The 20,372-nt window shown below is 43.8% G+C and overlaps 1 protein-coding gene across 4 annotated transcripts in view; it reads right to left on the reverse strand.

Annotated features, from left to right (window-relative positions):
- The window catches only part of cdk6 (cyclin dependent kinase 6), a 265,424-nt gene that overhangs the window by 188,121 nt on the left and 56,931 nt on the right, over positions 1 to 20,372 (reverse strand). For all 4 annotated transcript variants that reach the window (XM_078239057.1, XM_078239065.1, XM_078239048.1 and 1 more), the window contains exon 3: positions 1,477 to 1,612. In XM_078239057.1, the coding sequence (XP_078095183.1) occupies positions 1,477 to 1,612 (136 nt within the window). The remainder of the gene's footprint in view (positions 1 to 1,476; positions 1,613 to 20,372) is intronic.

The following is a 20,372-nucleotide window of genomic DNA, read 5'->3' on the forward strand; positions in this document are numbered from 1 at the left end:
CGCAGCACTGCCGATAGTCTTGGGCACCCCAATATAGTAAAGAACCTGCTGATCTGTTGCATATCCTCGGACCACAGGGGAGATTCATACATATCTCTATATACCAAGTGGCAGTTGAAATTTAATGCAGAGAAGTACAAAGTGATGCATTTAAGTAGGAAGAATGAAGAAAGGTAATATAAAATAAAGGATACAATTCTAAAGTGGGTGCAGGAGCAGAGGGACCTAGGTGTATACATGCACGAATCAGAAGGCAGATTGAGAAAGCTGATAATAATACAAATGGGATACTGGGTTTTATAAATTGGAGCAGAGGGTACAAAAATGCGGAGGTTATGATAAATCTGCACAAAACACTGGTTCAGCATCAACTGGAGTATTACATCCAGTTCTAGGCACCACATTTTACGTGGCGTGAAAATATTGGAGAGGGCGCAGAAAGGATTCATGTGAATGAAGTTCATCAGCCCTGGAACCAGTTACATTGATAGATCAGAGAAGCTGGCACTGTTCTCCTTGGAGAAGTTTCAAAAGAGATGTAATTGAAGTATTCAAAATCATGAGGGGTCTGCACAGAGTAGATAGGGAGAAACTGTTCCTGTTCGCAGAAGGATCGAGAACCGGAGGTGCTGATTGCAGGTGATTGACACAAGAAACAATGGCAATATGAAGAAAAACCTTTTCATGCAGTTAAGTATGATTCAGAATGCATTACCTCAGTATATGTTGGAGGCAAATTCCATTAGGGCCTTCAAAAGAGAACTGGATAATTATCTGAAAAGAAAATATTTACAGGACAGGGAAGTAGACTAGGAGAGTTGCACTTGCAGAGAGCCAGCAAAGCTCCAATGTGTCAAATGGCCTCCTTCTATGCTCTAATCATACCATGATTAGTCCATCTCATTGCACACAGAAAGTAAATAACAACCATCATGTTTGGCTAAGCAGACTTAATTGGGGTTGGGGGGGTGCATGGGAAATGACGAATAAGAGAATGCGGATAGAAATGTAGATATGAAATGGAGGGGAAATGGAAGGAAATCAAACAAAGGACAGAATATTATCTTCCATGTGACTTGAACATCCTTTGTTGCAAAGCAGCTTATCCTTCAATTCACTGTATGCAATGCCAGAAGAAATCCACACATGCATACTTTGAACTTAAAAATTACTCCTTCTGTCCTTAGGACTCATTTTGAATGTGAGTGATAAGTGAAATGGATGATAACGGATCCCGCGCCTGTTAGATTTCCTTCCTGATTGTGAGAAATGTAAAACAGGTAACTGATCAATTACTGCAGACTATACATTATTGTCCAAGTCAAATTAACTCTCTTAATATGGAAGAAATTTACATGATAAAATCTTTGCATTATAAGAGTAAATATATCAAATCTTGCTGCCAACTTTTCAGATAGCATTTGTTTTGAATGATCTAAAATAGAAACTATTTGTATGAAAAATCATTCTTTATACCTTAATTGTTTCTGCAGGCACTCCTGGCGCTGGGGCTTTCTCCAAATAGGTAGTCAAATCTTGATCAACATGTTCGAAAACAAGAGTCAATTTTGTCTCTCGGTCTGTTCGAGACACAGTGCATACATCAAACAACCTAAGAACAAAATAAAAGAAAGTAAAAAGGTGGGGAAGTTGGAAGGTAGCTTCTCAGATCAAAACCATTCACCATTAGGCATTTCTGATAAAATTAAACATTTCACACAATAGATGTGACCCACAATACAATTGCAGGCCCAATAATTCCCAACTACACTTACAATTGCAAACTTTTTACTTGATTAATTCATTGGATATGGGTATGAGTGGCAAGGCCAGCATTTATTACCCATCCTTAACTGCCCATAAAGTGCTGAGCTCTCTTCTTAAACTGCTACAGTCCATGTGGTGTGTAAGTACACCCCGCTTCTCTTACAATTGTAGGCCTGATTAGTCCCAACTTTACTCACAATAATACATTTACATTAATATTTTAACAGCATAAAATCATAGGATTTTAAAGTAAAGAGGTCATTTGGTTTTCCATGCTTACAACAGTTTTATGAAAGAGCTACCCGCTTAATCCTATAGTCCTACCCTTTTCCATGCTGTTAATATTTATCCATTTTCCTTTGAGAATTGCTGAGTGGATGATCCACATTTGTCTCCTCCTGAGGTCCCCAGCATCTCAGATGCCAGTCTTCAACCAATTCAATTCACTTCGTGAAATGGCTAAATGCACAGAATACAGTGAAGGTTATAAGCCCTGATAACATCTTGGCTATTGTACTGAAGATTGATGCTCCAGAAGCAGCTGTGCTCATAGCCAAGCTGTTCCACTATAGTACAACGTTAGCATTTACCTGACAATGTGGAAAACTGCCCAGGATTATCCTGTTCTCAAAAAGTAGGACGAATCCAATCCTGCCCAATCATCACCCCATTGGTGTACTCTCGATCATCAGCAAAATGATGGAATGTACAAGCAATATTGTGATAAAGTGAAACTTACTCAGCAATAACCTGCTCTCCCACACTCAGTTTTGATTTTGCCAGAGCCCCTCGGCTCCAGAACTCATTATAGCCTTGGTCCAAACATAGACAAAATAACTGGACTGAGCTGAAAGTGACTACCTTTGACATCAAGGCAGCATTTTCCAATTGTGGCATCAAGAATCCTTAGTCAAGTTGAAGTCAATGGGAATCAGGTGAAAACTCTCCTCTGCTTGGAGTCATACCTAGTACAAAGGAAGATAGTTCCAGTTGTTGGAGGCCATTTATCTCAGTCCAAGGACATCATTGTAGGAGTTTCTCAGGATACTGTTTTAGATGAAACCATCTTCAGCTGCTTCATCAATGATTTTCCCTCCAACATAAGGTTGATACTGGGAATATTAACTGATGAATGCAGAACATTCAAAACCATTCACAACTTCTCAGACACTGAAGTAGTCCGTGCATATATGGGCATCCTGTGGACAACATTCAGGTTTGGACCGATGTGTGCTATGGATGTTACTTGTCACTTCAGTGCCAGGCAATGATCATTTCCAGTAAGAGAGGATCCAACCATCTCCCGCTGACATTCAATGGCATCATCATCGCTGAATTCCCCACAATCAACACCAAGGGGTTACCACTGACCAAAACTGAACCACAAATATATAAATATTGTGGCTATAATAGCAGGTTAGATTGGGAATTCTGCAAAGTAACTCATCTCACAACTCTCCAATATCTGGCTACCATCTACAAGGCACTGGTCAGAGAGATGCAATATTCTTCACTTGTCTGGATGAGTGCAGCTTCAACATTCTCAAGAAACTGGACATCATTTAGAACAAAACAGCTGACGTGATCAGCACCCCATCCACCACATTAAACCTTCACTCCCTTCACCAATGGCATACAGTGCACAATTATAAGGTGCATTACACCAAATTATCAAGGCTCCTTTGACACCACCTTCCAAACTGGCGTCCTCAGGTACCTAGGACAAGGGCAACAGATACATGGGAACACTACCATTTGAAAATTTGCCTCCAATCACACATCATCCTGACTTGGAAATATATCACTGTTCCTTCATTGTTCTGGATCAATACCTTGGGACTCTCTTCCAAACAATACTGTAGATGAACCTACACTGCAGGACTGCAGCAGTTCAAGAATCACAGAATTGTTACAGCTCAGAAGGAGGCCATTCAGCCTGTCATGTTGAACTGCCTCTCCAAATGAGCAATTCACCTAGAGCCATACCCCCACATTCTCCCCAAAATGCTGCACATTCTTCCTTTTCAGTTCATCTATTTTCCTCTTGAATACCTCAATTGGACCTGCCTCAACTACACTCTCTGACACAGTATTCCAGAGCCTAACTACTTACGATATGAAAAACCTTTTCCTCATGTAAGGCATCACTCCACCACCTTCTCAATTGCAATTAAGGATAGACCCACAAACAAACAAAAAGGTCATAATTCATATAAACAAGGATATTAAATGTGAGGTGTTTAGGTCAGTGGGAACTGAGGTGAGGATGAACAGGACTTAGGTTGCGACAGGATGAACATAAGAACATAAGAAATAGGAGCAGGAGTAGGCCATCTAGCCCCTCGAGCCTGCCCCACCATTCAATAAGATCATGGCTGATCTGAAGTGGATCAGTTCCACTTACCCGCCTGATCCATATAACCCCTAATTCCCTTACCGATCAGGAATCCATCTATCCGTGATTTAAACATATTCAACGAGGTAGCCTCCACCACTTCAGTGGGCAGAGAATTCCAGAGATTCACCACCCTCAGAGAAGAAGTTCCTCCTCAACTCTGTCCTAAACTGACCCCCCTTTATTTTGAGGCTGTGCCCTCTAGTTCTAGTTTCCTTTCTAAGTGGAAAGAATCTCTCCACCTCTACCCTATCCATCCCCTTCATTATCTTATAGGTCTCTATAAGATCCCCCCTCAGCCTTCTAAATTCCAACGAATACAAACCCAATCTGCTCAGTCTCTCCTCATAATCAACACCCCTCATCTCTGGTATCAACCTGGTGAACCTTCTCTGCACTCCCTCCAAGGCCAATATATCCTTCCGCAAATAAGGGGACCAATACCGCACACAGTATTCCAGCTGCAGCCTCACCAATGCCCTGTACAGATGCAGCAAGACATCTCTGCTTTTATATTCTATTCCCCTTGCCAACATCCTTCTTGATCACCTGTTGCACCTGCAGACTGGGTTTTTGCGTCTCATGCACAAGGACCCCCAGGTCCCTCTGCACAGCAGCATGTTGTAATTTCTTTCCATGCATGTGGCAGAGTGTTGGGTCAGCTGCAATTTAGAAGGTGTTAACACTGAAAGCCAACAAAGAGAGTATCTATGCAATCTAGCAGACAGGCATATAGAAGGCTTTCGTATTTAGATAAAGGAGAAGGATGGAGGCATAATGCCTTTTGCAAGTCTTATTTTCCTGTTGCTCGGGTAGAGATTGAGATATATGCTTGGTATACTTCAGTTTACATGCTTCAAATGTGAGATTAAAGATGGGCTGTACCAGGGAAACAACAAAGCAAAGATTCTAAACGGTTAGAAAGCCATTCATAATGTGCCCAGATCTCTGATATGCATTTCCAGCAGATTAAACATTTGGCTAAAGTCTGAAGCAATCTTGACTTTGCAAATACTCACATTACAGGCCCTCCAAAACCCAAATTATCCTAAAAAGAATCATTCCAAGCATCCAAATGACTACTCTCATATAGTTTTTTTGTTATTGAACAAAGAGAGATTTTTTTCCCTAATTATTGTGGGGCCAACGTAAGAAAGTTAAAAAAAAGTATGGAACAAGAAAAGTTGTTTACCCGCACCCTGCATTTGGGTCAACAAGTTTGCCCCTTCAAAGACAGCGCAAAATCCATTCTTACCAAAAGGTACTATTCTACTAGTTATCTGCATGAAGGAAAGTTGTGCACAATATATTCTTCTCTTGTTATGGTTCAAGTCAGAAACTCCAAAGTGTTTTATGAAGCCTGCCTGAACCTCAGGTTTTGCGTCTCGACTTTGGCTACGGTAAACATGAGATGTTTCACTTCAGGTATAATTCAAATTGGCCCACGAGGGAGCTTTTAACAAACAAAGTTCATTTAAGAATATAGTTAACATGTATGGTAATAAAATTAGAACCTTTATCAATTACAAACAAGAAACAAAACAACCGCTATAAGGTATAACTCTTAATGAATATTTCTAATATGTTCCAATTAAAACCAAAATCCAAAAAACAAAACCCTTTAAACAGATTTATCACTGCATAGGCCAAGGCTCACATGATGTTGGAATCCAGTTCCCTGGGTTGAAAGCTGATTTCAAATGATCTTGAAAACTCAGAGCAGCTTATAGTCATCAGCCCCCCAAAACACAGATTCTTTACTGCAGGATGGCAAACAAGATGTGCTTTCAGCTAACTGGTAGAACTTCCAAAATAAAAACAGAGAGAAAAAGAGACATCTTTTCCAGCTTGCTTTTAAGACTGCCTCTAACACTGCAGCTAAAACAAAACTAAAAACAACACTTGTCACCTGAGCTGCACACAGTTTTTTTCTCCTCCCAACAATGACATCACTTAAGGCTGTGAGCTGAGAAACACAGGCCGCAATTCTCCCACTGCAACCCGCAACTTTTGTGTCGGGTCGCGGTGGGAAACGCGAGTCTGCGGCCTTGATCAGGGATTTGCGCACGTGCCCAGAGTCGGCGAACAAACACCGGTCAGACCATGCTGGAAACCGGCGGGAAGGCAGGTAAGTCATTTAAATCTTTTCTGCATGTATTTTAAATATGTATATTTTCAGGTCCCGATTGAATCTCCCGCCCCGTCAGGAGTACTTCATTCCAGCGGATTCAGACTAGCTCCCCACTTTTGGGGAACTAGCGGAAGACCCCGCCGGAGTGAACGGGGGGGGGGGGGGGGGGCAATCAGGGCTCCCCAGGGGTTGGGCGGGGGGGGGGTGCCCCTGGGCATGGGCACCCTGGCAGTGCTAGCCTGTGCTCCTGGCACTGCCCACCAGGCAAAGTGCCCATGCCCAGGGGGCATCTTGGCACTGCTCACCGGGCATCGGGAATTGCCAAGGGATGGGGCCTGCTGTGGGCGGGGCCTATGGGCAATCGGTGGCGTTGGGGATCCTGCTGCCACTCTGCAGACAGGATCGCTCTGAGATGGAGGGAGGGCAGTGATTGGGGCAGACTCGGGGGGGGGGTGGGGAGGGGGGGGGGGGGGTGGGGAGGGGGGGGGGTGGGGGTGAAAATCACCACTGCTGGGGGGCTGGCCCAGGAATTGCTGTGGGGGCCGCGATCGGGCCGTTGATGGGGGGGCACTGGAGGGGCAGCACTGCGGTGGTTCCAGGCTGGCCAGCAAACTGGAGTTTGTCAGTTTGGGGCCACTGCGCATGCGCAGATCTCCAGAACTGTCAAACCCCAGCACGAATACGCCTCGCACGCCCCCGCCCCGCCCCCCCCCCCCCCGCCCCCCGGGTTTTTAATGAGATTCCCGACTGGGACCTCTTCAGTGCACAGAGTGCGAAGATTCAGGTGAGAAGCTGAACTGACCGAACAGTTGGGATTTAGAACAGTTCTCTCACCAATTCAGCACTTTTGGGAAAATCGCGGCCACTGACAGAGAGCTACAGCGATCATGATTTTTAAAAAATCTCTTAAAGGGACACTAATGTCACACTCTGCAAAGAAAATCAAAAAATTGTTGAAATATTTATATATATTCACTCTTGCTTCCCTACTCCAGGGCTGCAGAAAGATCACATTCTGTGGAGTAGTTGATCATTAGTATTTAAAATAATGAAAAGTTGGGGCAGGGGAGATAGAAAACCTTTGCTAGTAGTTATGGGGCCGAGAGAAGAAGTCACTGAATCAAGGTGAAATACAAAAGGACAAAGGGTGAGAAAATCTTCTTTAGAGGGTTGACAACTCTGGCATTCACTTCTAGGGTTCGTGGTTGAAGTAAAAACTACAATCAACATTCTAGATTAAATCGGTGAAAGAAGATCAAGTGAATGAATGAATACATGAGAAAATGTTATGGGAGCTATTTGGTCATGCACAAGATAAACTGGCAAAAAAACTGGTGGTGAGATAAAGAAAACCTTCCTTCATAGCTATTTATTATGAATTGGAAAGGGCGGTGAAAGCAGATTCACTAACAACTTTCAAAAGGAACTGGATAAACACTTGACAGGTAAAATTTTCAAGACTATGGGAAAATACTGTGAAATGAGACTAATTGAATAGCTCTTTTAAAGAATTAGAAACAGCAAGACAGGCTAAATGGCCTCCTCTGCTATATCATTATATGATGCTTACATGGGCTGGTTGGGCCATATGGCCTGTTTCCATATTGCAACTTCTATGTCTTTATACATGTCACAATCTATACTAATTATTGAACTGTCCAAACACATTTCCAGATAGTTATCAATTTTTAAAAAAATGAAATAGTAACTACTTTAGGCAATAGTTGCTATTATGTAGTTGCTAACACATAGTCATGTGTTCATTCCTGCCTTGTTTAGAGAGCATGGATCGCATCCTTTGTAACAGCCTTAAGTATTTTCCTATCCAATAGTTTTATCCTCTGTTTCGGTTCTCGATTAGGTTTTGTCTTTTCTGAAGAAGGTAAACTGTGCAATGCATCATTTCAAAGGAAGTCACACTCATCAGAATGAAAGATGGAAGCTAAAACATACAAAGAGAAAGGCAGCAAAAACTAATCCTGATAAGGTTGCCTCTGTTTGACTGCAGAATTTGGAAATTGCAATTCTGGTGGGCAAGGCACCAAGTTGAGAGTAACCCCCACCTGCAGAAGAGCAGAACAACAAAACTTTAAAAAATGCTTAAAGTGGCAACTGACATCAGGTTGGTAGGAGAAATGAGAAGATATTTTTTACAATATGCCTCATAGCAAGTGGATAATATAATTGCTGTGCTTAAAGATGTATAATTATTACTGGGTATTAGGCACACAAATGTGTTAGGTGTTTGCCTAACAAGAGATTACGCAAATCACTCTGAAACAATTCACTGCACGACTTGCATCTGACGTTAGCATGTTAAAAATAAACTATAGCTCTGATGGCTCTTCTCCCTCTCTGAAAATGAAGCATCTGCCAGACACTGGTGTCTCTGAGCAGCAGAGTGCAGAAGACTCCTTATTCAAAATCATGGATGGTAATCAGTCCATCATTGCAATTTGTGAAAAAGCACAGTGAGCGGCTCGGGTCTGGAATGCCTGGCCTGGAAGTGTGGCGGAGGCAGGTTCAAGCAAGAGATTGAATAGAATTGGAATAGAAATAATGTGCAGGGGAAAGGGGAAAAAGCATGGGAATGGCACTAAGTCATGGTGCTCATTTGGAGAGAGCCAGTACACTGTAACAATCCTGTGACTGTATGTACACAACAGTAATGATAGTAGATGAGACTTGTATCTGGTTGAGGGGCAGGAGGTTTAGGGGGGGATGCGAGGAAAAACTTTTTTTTGGAGGGTGGTGACGACCTGGAATGCGCTGCCTGGGAGGGTGATAGAGGCGGGTTGGCTCACATCCTTTAAAAAGTATCTGGATGAGCACTTGGCACATCATAACATTCAGGGCTATAGGCCAAGTGCTGGCATATGGGATTAGGTGGGAGTTTAGGTGTTTCTAATGTGACGATGGCTGAAGGGCTTCTTCTGCGCTGTATGGTTCTATTCTATGATGTATAATTTACATACTAGCATATCTTCCATGGTATTCCTTAGGGTAGACCGGATGATATGTTGCTTTAAGATCAGGAGTTAGACCAGATATCATTCTTTTTATTTGTTTCTGGGAGCCAATTGAGAGGCTGCAGCCATTATGGTCCCAGCATTTGCTGTTTGTGGAGAGGTTTTCTGTACATTCCAAATGACTGTAAAGTTGCAAAAAGCCAACAGTGGTAAGGAGACTAATGAAAGAACTGCTCAGCCCGAATTGGAATGAGTGGGTAAAAATCAAATTATAAATAACAAAGGTTAACCACAGTCATTTTTTGTAAGTGTTGAATGTGCTGGTTTGATTCATAAGATAGATATTAACTGTAAAAGTATTGTTAGTTAAGTGTGACTTTTAGTTGTTAGCAGCCATTTTAAAAGCACTACATGGTTTTGAATCGAGTGTTTTCTTCTGCTGACCATTGTCTTGAATGGATACAAATAGATTATTCAAGCGATTCTCCCAAAAGAATTTGAAGTGTCGAATGTGTGTGAAAACTGGAGTAAATTGTGCCAGGAACATGGCCCTGAAGAAAAAGTGCCCTTGGAGCACTTTTGCTGGAAGCGGTGGAGGAGAGGCGACATCTGCTGTATCCCACTTAGGGCCTCTGCCCAAGGGGGTCGCATAGCAAGCGTCATATGGGAGGCAGTGGTATCTGCAGTGAATGCCAGGACACTGACCCCTCGGTCTGGAGAGCAGTACCACAAGAAGATGAACAAACTTCTTCGGGCTGCAAGGGTGAGCGTGCATCCCATTCTGAAACCTGTACATGTGCTGTGCTTACAATGTCAACCATCCCCAGACATCTTGAGGGCAGCCAGCAACCCCCTCCCCCCAGCACCTCCCCCCCCCACCGACTGCTACTGCCCCCAACAGCACTTCTAGCTCTCCAGGGACCTCCCCACAGCAGGCAGAAAGTTTCCATACCCTGCCTCTAACCTACCCTGAACTCCAGAGCTGCTACCTCCTTACTCTTGTTCAATGCTGTCACGCCAGGTCCCAACTTTTATACAGCTTTTGTAATCCCCGCCAGCATGATGTCATGCCAGAGTGGGGGGGAGACACTAGCAGGGGCAGAGATTCTAGTCGCGCACCCGCTAATTAATTAAAGGTATATAAACGCTTGCTAATGTCAGTTATGCTGATTTTCAGCATGGATCCGTTGACGCCAAAAGAGATGAGCTTAGGGCCCTACGCCCAGTGTGCATCGGCCGCCACTTGAATCTCCCGGCCCACCGTGCTAACAAAATCAGTGCAGTGGGATGGGAGAATCGCCCCCAATCAAATTGCAACAGATCAGCAGAATAAGATAGCTAAGTGAAAAAAGGTCACTTAAACATGGTTTGCATAAAACTTGCATGAAACTACTTTTAGTTACTTTAGTTTCTGTCTGATTTGCATCCATTTATCATATCAGTAGATTTGAAATCCATGTCGCATGTTACTGGCATAATGTAGCAGTTTCTGAAAAATATAGGTGTACATGACATCCACAGGCGCTGGAGCTGAAATTTACTGAGCTTGATTTACCGGCTGGAGGTCTGTGACCAGTGGTGTTCCACAGGGCTCTGTACTGGGACCTCTGCTATTTGTGATATATATAAATGATTTGGAAGAAGGTGTAACTGGTGTTATCAGCAAGTTTGCAGATGACACGAAGATGGCTGGACTTGCGATGAACATTGTCGGACAATACAGCAGGATATAGATAGGCTGGAAAATTGGGCGGAGAAATGGCAGATGGAATTTAATCCAGATAAATGTGAAGTGATGCATTTTGGAAGAACTAATGTAGGAGGGAGTTATACAATAAATGGCAGAGCCATCAAGAGTATAGAAACACAGAGGGACCTAGGTGTGCAAGTCCACAAATCCTTGAAGGTGGCAGCACAGGTGGAGAAGGTGGTGAAGAAGGCGGTGAAGAAGGCATATGGTATGCTTGCCTTTATAGGACGGGGTACAGAGTATAAAAGCTGGAGTCTGATGTTGCGGCTGTATAGAACGCTGGTTAGGCCACATTTGGAGTACTGCGTCCAGTTCTGGTCGCCGCACTACCAGAAGGACGTGGAGGCATTGGAGAGAGTGCAGAGAAGGTTTACCAGGATGTTGCCTGGTATGGAGGGCCTTAGCTATGAGGAGAGATTGGGTAAACTGGGCTTGTTCTCCCTGGAAAGACCGGGAATGAGGGGAGACCTAATAGAGGTGTACAAAATTATGAAGGGTATAGATAGGGTGAACAGTGGGAAGCTTTTTCCCAGGTCGGAGGTGACGATCACGAGGGGTCACGGGCTCAAGGTGAGAGGGGCGAGGTATAACTCAGATATCAGAGGGACGTTTTTTACAGAGAGTGGTGGGGGCCTGGAATGCGCAGTCAAGTAGGGTGGTGGAGGCGGACATGCTGGCATCGTTTAAGACTTACCTGGATAGTCACATGAGCAGTCTGGGAATGGAGGGATACAAACGAATGGTGTAGTTGGACCAATGAGCGGCACAGGCTTGGAGGGCCGAAGGGCCTGTTTCCTGTGCTGTACTGTTCTTTGTTCTTGTCAGGTGGTTAGAGACAATAAGCAGAGTAGAACAAGAAGGGTTTCTGAGCCACGTTACATTTGAGGATTGTTCATCCACAGCTATACAGAAATAATGAGGCAAAGGAGGGAAAATGCCTGGAAATTTAAATTTATCCGATTGGCATTATGTATGGTTGTCAACTGCATGAACGCATACCTGGAGGTTTGATCACGTGAGCATTCCCTGGAGCATTTTGCAGACATTATAGATTTAATGAAATTCCTGTGAAGCTAAAGCAGAATATGTTGCCTTTGAGGGATAGCAGCATGGGAAGTGCATCACGCAACCCTGTCTTAGCTTCACCTTTGCTTTTGAGCAAAGAACACAGACACAAAGAGTTGCTGCCGATGTCTTCAAGTTTTTGACCAATTCATAAATGTTCCCTGTGCCTAGTCTAAATAAATGAACCCAGAATCCTTATTAGTGATTGTTGCTTATATCAGTATAACAATGTGACATGGTGGGAGCAAGATCAAGTACAGGTACAACATGGTGAACATTGTGATACATAGCATGAGATCCTCAGCGTTTGGTTAAACCGTAATGCAGTCACAGCGTCAGAGACTTGAAAATGCAATGGCTGCATGGAGAAGCACTAAGGACATGTTGCAGAGTTAGTGCTTAAATAAACAGCTGCTAATCAGACAGATCCCTCATTGTGAGATTGTAGTGCATAGTCTGTCCACTCACTGAGTGGGACAATGCATCAAGAGGACCAGCAGTGGAGTAGCTCAGTCGGAAAGGCAGAGTGACCAAAGAGTGTGGGCTGGATCGACGGGTCGAGCAAGGCATGAGTCAAAACAAAAAACAATAATAAAAAGTCATAAGAATCGGACCAGAGAAGGTTGCGATTATTATGGGCAGAGCCTCAGAAAAGCACACAAAAGCAGCTACAGTGACACTTGACTCAGGTACTGTAGGAGAAGCAAGGTCAAAGGGATAAAGTCGAAATATCCACAAAATTCCCCAGTTTGAATTGGTATGCAACTGACATACTATCCAAATTCAAAATGTTTAAACAGTGTACTGACTTATGGTTTCTTGATACAGATGTGTCTGTACAAAAATTCACTTAATTGGGAATTAAGGTTGACATAGGTTGAACATGTCAGGATTAACAGAAGGAATGCAGACAGAAAGGTGTTTTTATTGGAGTGTTCAGGGTATAAAAGAGTATAAAGATAAGTAAATGTTATTATTCTAGAAATTCTGACCCATTTTAGGTGGAGGAATGGGACACAGTCTCAGCATGAAGGGTGCAAAATTTGAAGTGGAATCAATTTCTGCAAAGTATCTGCTCCATTCGAGCCATTTTCTGAAAGGTTTTTAAAAAATTCTTCAGATTTGGGCATCACTGACGAGACCAAAATGTATTACCCCCGAGAAGATGGTACTGAGCCTCTGACGCACTCACAACGTTAATCCCAGGATTCTGACTCAAGGACAATGAAGGAACTGTGATTTATTTACAAGTTGGATGGCATGTGGCTTGGAGGGGAACTCGCAGGTAGTGGTGTTCTCACATGGCTGCTTCCCTTGTTCTTTCATGGATTAGTGATTATGGGTTTGGAGGGTGCTGTCAAATATTTGCTGCAGTGCATCTTGCATGTGTTACATGTGGCATGGTGCACTGGTGGTGGAGGGAATGAAGGTTTAATCTGGTGAACATGATGTCAATCAAATGAGTCATTCTGACATGAACACTGACCAAGCTTTCAGGCAAATAGAGAGTATTGCTTCAGACTCCTGACTCATTGTGTCTTGTTGATGGTCTTGGGAGTCACTTACCACAGTATATCGAGACCTGACCTGCTCTTGAAGCCTCAGTATTTATGTGGATGGTAGAGTTAGGTTCCTGGTCAATGATGAGACCCAGGATATTGATGATGGATAAATTCATGTAGGCAAGTGTCAATGGGAGGTCATTCAGCCCATTGAGTGTACCCCCAATCCCCCGGACACTAAGGGGCAATTTAGTATGGACAATCAATACACATCTTTGGACTGTGGGAGGAAACCGTAGCAAACTCCACACAGTCACCCAAGGCCGGAATTGAACCAGGGTCTCTGACACTGAGAGGCAGCAGTGCTAACCACTATGCCACCGTGCTGCCCCATCTGTTTTTGGAGATGACCACTGCCTAACAAATTTATTGTACCAAATTTTAATTGTCACTCAGCAGCCCAAATCCAAATGTTGTCCAAATATTGCTACATGCAGGCATGGACAACTTAATTATTTACAGAGTTGTGAATGAACTGCAAATTGTGCAATCATAAGTAAAGAATCCCACTTCTGACCTTCTGACAAAGGTCGCTGATGAAACAGCGAAGATGGTTGGGCCTTGGACGTTCCCCTGAGGAACTCCCGCATTAATGTCTTGGGGCTAAGAATGATTGTCCTCAGCCTCCAATAATCACAACCATATTTCTGTCAGATGTTATCCAGCACATGGAGAGTTTCCCACTCACCCCATCCCTTGCACTCCTTGTGATTCCCACTGTCTTGATGTCAAACTTGGTCAAATGCTGTCTTGATGTCAAGGGCAATCATTCTCATCTCGCTCTTGAAATTCAGCTCTTTTGTTCATGTTTAGACTAAGATTGCAATGAAGTTTGGAGTTGAATGGTTCTGCCAGAACCCAAACAGAGCATCTGTATGCAATTAATGTAGATCACCTTTTACCAAGTAAAATAATGGGGCTGTAATTGGCCGGATTGGATTTCTCCAGCTTTTTGTTGACAGGACATAACTGGGCAATTCTTTTACATTGTCAGCTAGATGCCAGTGTTGTAGCTGTAGTGGAATAACATAGCCAGAGGTGCAGCTAGTTCCGAAGCACAAGTTCTCAACACTACAGCCAGGAAGTTGAGATCCATAGCCTTTGCTGTATCAGACTCTTAATAGCATGTGAAGAACCATATTAATGAGGGGATCGAAGGAGAAGGCTTGGGATAGATCATCCACTTTGCAGCTACCTTCAGATAGAAGTGCCAATGTTTCAGCTTTGTCCTTCGCAAAAAGCGGGTGTATACTTCTTCTCATGTTCAAATTATGAAATCACATTTGGAAATGGAACTGGCAAGATGACAGTCTCCTCCAGAACAGCCAATAGAAAGAGAATCTACATGATCAATGTTACTTCCCAACTGCAGATTGATCTGAGGTAGGTTATAACTAAGAGAATGGAATCAGCAATGAATGAAAAAAAAATCAGGTGTTTACTATTACAGGCATGCCCTCTGAACCACCTGATCTTCCAGTACATACAACATCCACATAATCTAGTGTAGCTGGGTTCCTTCCCAATCACACATTCATCTGCTAAAGTGTAGACATATGTCCTTTCAAGGCTTCACAGTTAAACTGCTAACAGATTGAGAAAAAAAACACGCAAGAGTTTTGTGCAGTTGCAAAATGAACTGCCATGCTGAAGCAACCAGCAGTTAGTTTAGATGCAAGAGTAAACACTAGGATCTGCAACTGATGGAAAATTTCTCCACCAGCATCCAAATATACAGCCGTCTACTGTAAAGACTGATGAATAACTTAAACTCATCATTATTGCAGCAACCGTTCTGAAGAGCTAAGGAAACAGTAAATGAGATAGATCTTACCAAAATTGTAAATAATTGCTATGGGCTCATTTTAACTTTGGATGACAGTGTAAAATTGGCAATCTCGATTCGGCTATCCATCAAATATCTCTCCTAATGTCCACTGACCTCTTCTGTTTAAGAAACCCAGCCCCTGACTACTCCTTGATGGTATAAAGAGTAAGAGACAGGTCAGAAGTAGTGCAAATCTGTGAAAAAAAACTTTAATATCTTTTATCTCTCAACTATTGAAAATACAGAAAAAATGCGTAGAATCTGCTAAATATTTGATAAAGTCAACAACCTGTTGCTAGAAGTAAAGCAGATGAATGACATTAGTGTAACTACTGCCACAAACCAATTTGCAGAACTGACATCTGAGCATGTAGCACCTTGCATCATTTTGATAAAGTTATACCAGGCTCTACCAATGTATTATAAGACAATGGTACTAAAATAGTAATATCAATTTATATTACTTACTTTATATTTCCATTGAAATCAAAGGACTGCCAACTTGCAATTTTGGGTACGAATTCCAGAAAAGTAAATAGGATGATCACACAAGCAAGTGATGATGACAGAAGAGGAACAGGAGTCTGTGATCATTATGGATGTATCTATCAAGCACCTTTGGCAGTCTGAGAGCAAGTATGGGGAAACCAACTATTGACTTACTCCAGTCACTGTGGAGTAAGTTATAAAGAAATATATCAATTTTCTTGTGATGGTGATACAAGATTCAGAAGATGGAAGGAATGCAATTCATGATAGTTTGGTTAGTGTATTTGATTACATGTTAAATGTTATATCCACTGAGCAAACTAGTCAATTAAGCGAAGATTTAATTTATTACTGCTTCTTGCAATCTTCTTTATTCTCATGCTGTCTGTTTCACAGCTGTAGATGTGTGTCTTGGTCTCCTGCTTACCCCATACTTATGCCTCATCGGAAGGCAAAGTGGCATACAACATATAATAATGACCTTGGTAGACATTGCAGAATGTTCCAGGATGTCTGCTCATTCAACATGGTCCTGGTGGCTACTTTAGGCTCACTGTAGCTGCATTCTGCTGTCACTTGTGCCTGTCCCCGAGATGTATTGAGTAATGGTTCAAATTGGCAACTTTGCTCCCCGAGAAACCAACCGTGCTCTTTTTGCAGCTCAAATAATGCTGTCCTGCCTTAAAGTCCATCTGTCATGAGATGTGTAAACTGCAGATTGACTGACTTTGCTGATATCCCACTGCGACAGCCATCTTAATTACAGGACTGGAGTTGCGGTTAGCAATGAAGTGACAGCACTCACCACCGACTGTGAAGAAAGCTACCCACAAATACCTTGCAACCTCTAGTCTCTGGCACCGATTTCTCCTTTCCTGACATCAATTTGAATCTGGTGCCATGACAACGGGATGTCCAGATGTCAAGCAACATAATGTGTCAAGTGGGATGAGTGGCCAATCATGCTGTTTGCTGTCTGTGACAATACTTCATAAAAACATCAAAAACACTGTATCCCTTCATTTTAAATTTTACATATTGCAAAATAAATGATCCGGACATAAGACATGGGATTAAATTTGAAATTAAAATATTACAATTTTTAAAAATTAAAAATGTGGAATACTTTTATAAATGGGGAAATATAACAATTATAAAATTATTCTTTCAGCAGTAATTATAATCCTAGTGCACCTTTAAACCCCAGTTATCCTTGACAAGGTATAACTTTTTCCAAGATTTTTTTTACAGCGTAACAGTGAACATTTGTGTCCATTTGATGATTCTATCAGTGACTGCATTGTGGGACGTGCATCAGCATTGCACCTTTCGGAAAGGGTGCACAATCACTGACAGCAACGTCTGGATTTCTGTGTTTAATTGTGCTCCTGCAAGTTCCTGAAGCTGCTGTTAGTTTCAGAGCAGCAAACACCGACAGTTTAAGCTTTAATTTCATTTGGCTGGGGTCAGACCCTTCATCCTTCTCTTCTTCCTCAAAGAAATGCCAATATAATGGAATTCCCATTGGAATGCTCATACTCTAATTCTAAATTAGAATTGTAGCAACTATGAGAATCTCTGCCAAAGATTGGACCCAAAGCATAAAAACTTTATGAAAAGAACTGCACAATAATCAGATGCAACAATCTTCTTACAGGCAGTAATTCAAAAAAACATCTGTAAATGTTAACTTCCTATCAACTTTAACTAAACTTGTAATTTTTATCCACTCACACAATGCAAGTTACTCAACCAAGGCTGCATCCATGTTAAATTATTTGCCTTTTGATGCGCGATTAGATCACTCGGGAGGCTGGATCGTACCCGGGAAATAAAGGCTTTTATGACTAACAAGAATGGAGCATACTATATACAATACAATCCCAAACTAAAGGGTCACCAGGCAGTGCAGTGACCTTTATACTCCTCCAGGTAGGCGGAGCCAACTGGAGTGTACCACAGAACAATATCAACAGGTAGAACAGCCCAACCCTAACCCCAACAGTGACAACAGTAACATATCTACAAGTACCCATACTGCTGACCATCTATGGTTCAGTACTCATAGTGGTAACCAACTATGGTTCACCACATTCACCCCTCCTTTAAAACAAAGGCTGGCGGGGCAAAAAAAAACAGAACAACTGTTCATATATTCACAAGTTCAGTCGTATTGGAGGACCGCACCGTCTCTGCGACCTCCTCAACACTGGCGGTAACACCGGTTCTGGTGACCGTCTCTCCAAGGCGGTGTCCAGTGACTCCTCCAGTTCCTCACGGACGGGTGGACCACGAGGTGGCGACAATCTGCTGGACTCGAGCACGCCTCGAGGACTCCTGGACTCAGGCAAGCTTTACACGGGAGTAAGAGGATTAAGTGGTGGTCCCGATACTGCCCGCGCCGTGTCAGGAGGGGAGATAAAGGTCAAGGGGTCCCTAACTAGGGGTGTGGGAGCGACTGGGGTTTCCAAGTCCCCTGCAGGCGCCAGATCTCTAATAGAGACCGTGTTCTCTCGCCCGTCAGGATATGCCACATAGGCATATTGAGGGTTGGCGTGGAGGAGATGGACCTGTTCAACCAAAGTGTCGGACTTGCGGGTCCTAACATGCCGCCGCAGGAGGACAGGTCCCGAGTACATCAACCAAGACGGCAATGAGGTCCCAGAGGAAGACTTCCTAGGGAAGGAAAACATCCTCTCATGTGGAGTAGCGTTGGTTGCCGTACACAGGCGGGACCGGGTGGAATGGAGCGCATCAGAGAGTACCTCTTGCCAATGGGAGACTGGAAGACCTTTAGACCTCAACGCCAGTAAAACAGCCTTCCAGACTGTAGCATCTTCTCGTTCAACCTGTCCGTTACCCCTGGGGTTGTAACTTGTAGTTCTACTTGAGGCAATCCCTTTTGAGAGCAGGTATTGCCTCAAGTCGTCACTCATAAATGACGAGCCCCTATCACTGTGGATATAGCTGGGGTAACCGAACAGGGTGAAAAGATCCCGTAATGCTTTGATAACCGTGGCAGCGGTCATGTCTGAACAGGGAATGGCAAAAGGGAAACGTGAGTACTCGTCAATCACATTGAGGAAGTACACGTTCCGATCTGTCGAAGGGAGGGGGCCCTTGAAGTCCACACTCAGTCTTTCAAAAGGGCGAGAGCCTTAATGAGGTGTGCCCTGTCAGGTCAGCAGAAGTGCGGTTTGCATTCAGCACATACCTGGCAGCTTCGGGTTATGGACCTGACATCATCCACTGAGTAGGGTAGATTCCGGGCCTTTACGAAATGGAAGAGCCGAGTGATCCCCGGATGGCAGAGATCATTGTGGAGGGCCTGTAACCGATCCTCCTGCACACTTGCACACGTTCCATGCGACAAGGCGTCTGGGGGCTCATTGAGCTTCCCCGGACGGTACATGATATCATAGTTGTAGGTGGAGAGTTCGATTCTCCACCTCAAGATTTTATCATTTTTGATCTTACCCCGTAACGTGTTATTGAACATGAACGCCACGGACCGCTGGTCCGTGAGCAGGGTGAATCGTTTTCCCGCCAAGTAATGGCGCCAATGCCGGACGGCCTCCACAATGGCCTGAGCCTCTTTTTCCACCGCGGAGTGCCGAATTTCAGGGCCTTGGAGGGTGTGAGAGAAAAAGGCGACGGGCCTGCCCGCCTGGTTCAGTGTGGCGGCCAGGGCGAAATCAGATGCATCACTCTCCACCTGGAAGGGGATGGACTAATCAACAGCGTGCATTGTGGCTTTCGCGATGTCGGCTTTTATCCCTTCAAAGGCTAAGCGAGCCTCTGCTGCTGGGGGAAAAGAGGTAGACTTTATGAGCGGACGGGCTTTGTCCGCATAATTGGGAACCCACTGTGCATAGTATGAAAAGAAACCCAAGCATCTTCTCAGTGCTTTGATACTAGTGGGCAGGGGAAATTCAAGGAGGGGACGCATACGGTCTGGATCAGGGCCAAGGACGCCGTTTTCCACCACATATCTGAGAATTGCTAGGCGGCGCTTGCTAAATACGCACTTCTCCCTGTTGTAGGTCAGATTCAGGCGAGACGCAGTGCGTAAAAATCTAAGGAGTTTGGCATCGTGGTCCTGCTGGTCATGGCCGCAGATAGTGACGTTATCCAGGTACGGGAAGGTAGCCTGCAGCCCGTTCTGGTCCACCATTCGGTCCATTGCACGCTGGAAGACCGAGACCCCATTCGTGACGCCAAAGGGAACCCTTAAAAAGTGGTAAAGACGACCATCCGCCTCAAAGGCCGTATATTTTCGGTCCTCTGGGCGAATGGGGAGCTGGTGGTAAGCTGACTTTAAGTCAATGGTGGAGAACACCCGGTACTGCGCAATCTGGTTGACCATGTCAGATATGTGCGGGAGAGGATACGCATCCAGCTGCGTGTATCTATTAA

Source organism: Mustelus asterias, chromosome 2 (genome assembly GCF_964213995.1).
Source record: "Mustelus asterias chromosome 2, sMusAst1.hap1.1, whole genome shotgun sequence".
NCBI lineage: Eukaryota > Metazoa > Chordata > Chondrichthyes > Carcharhiniformes > Triakidae > Mustelus > Mustelus asterias.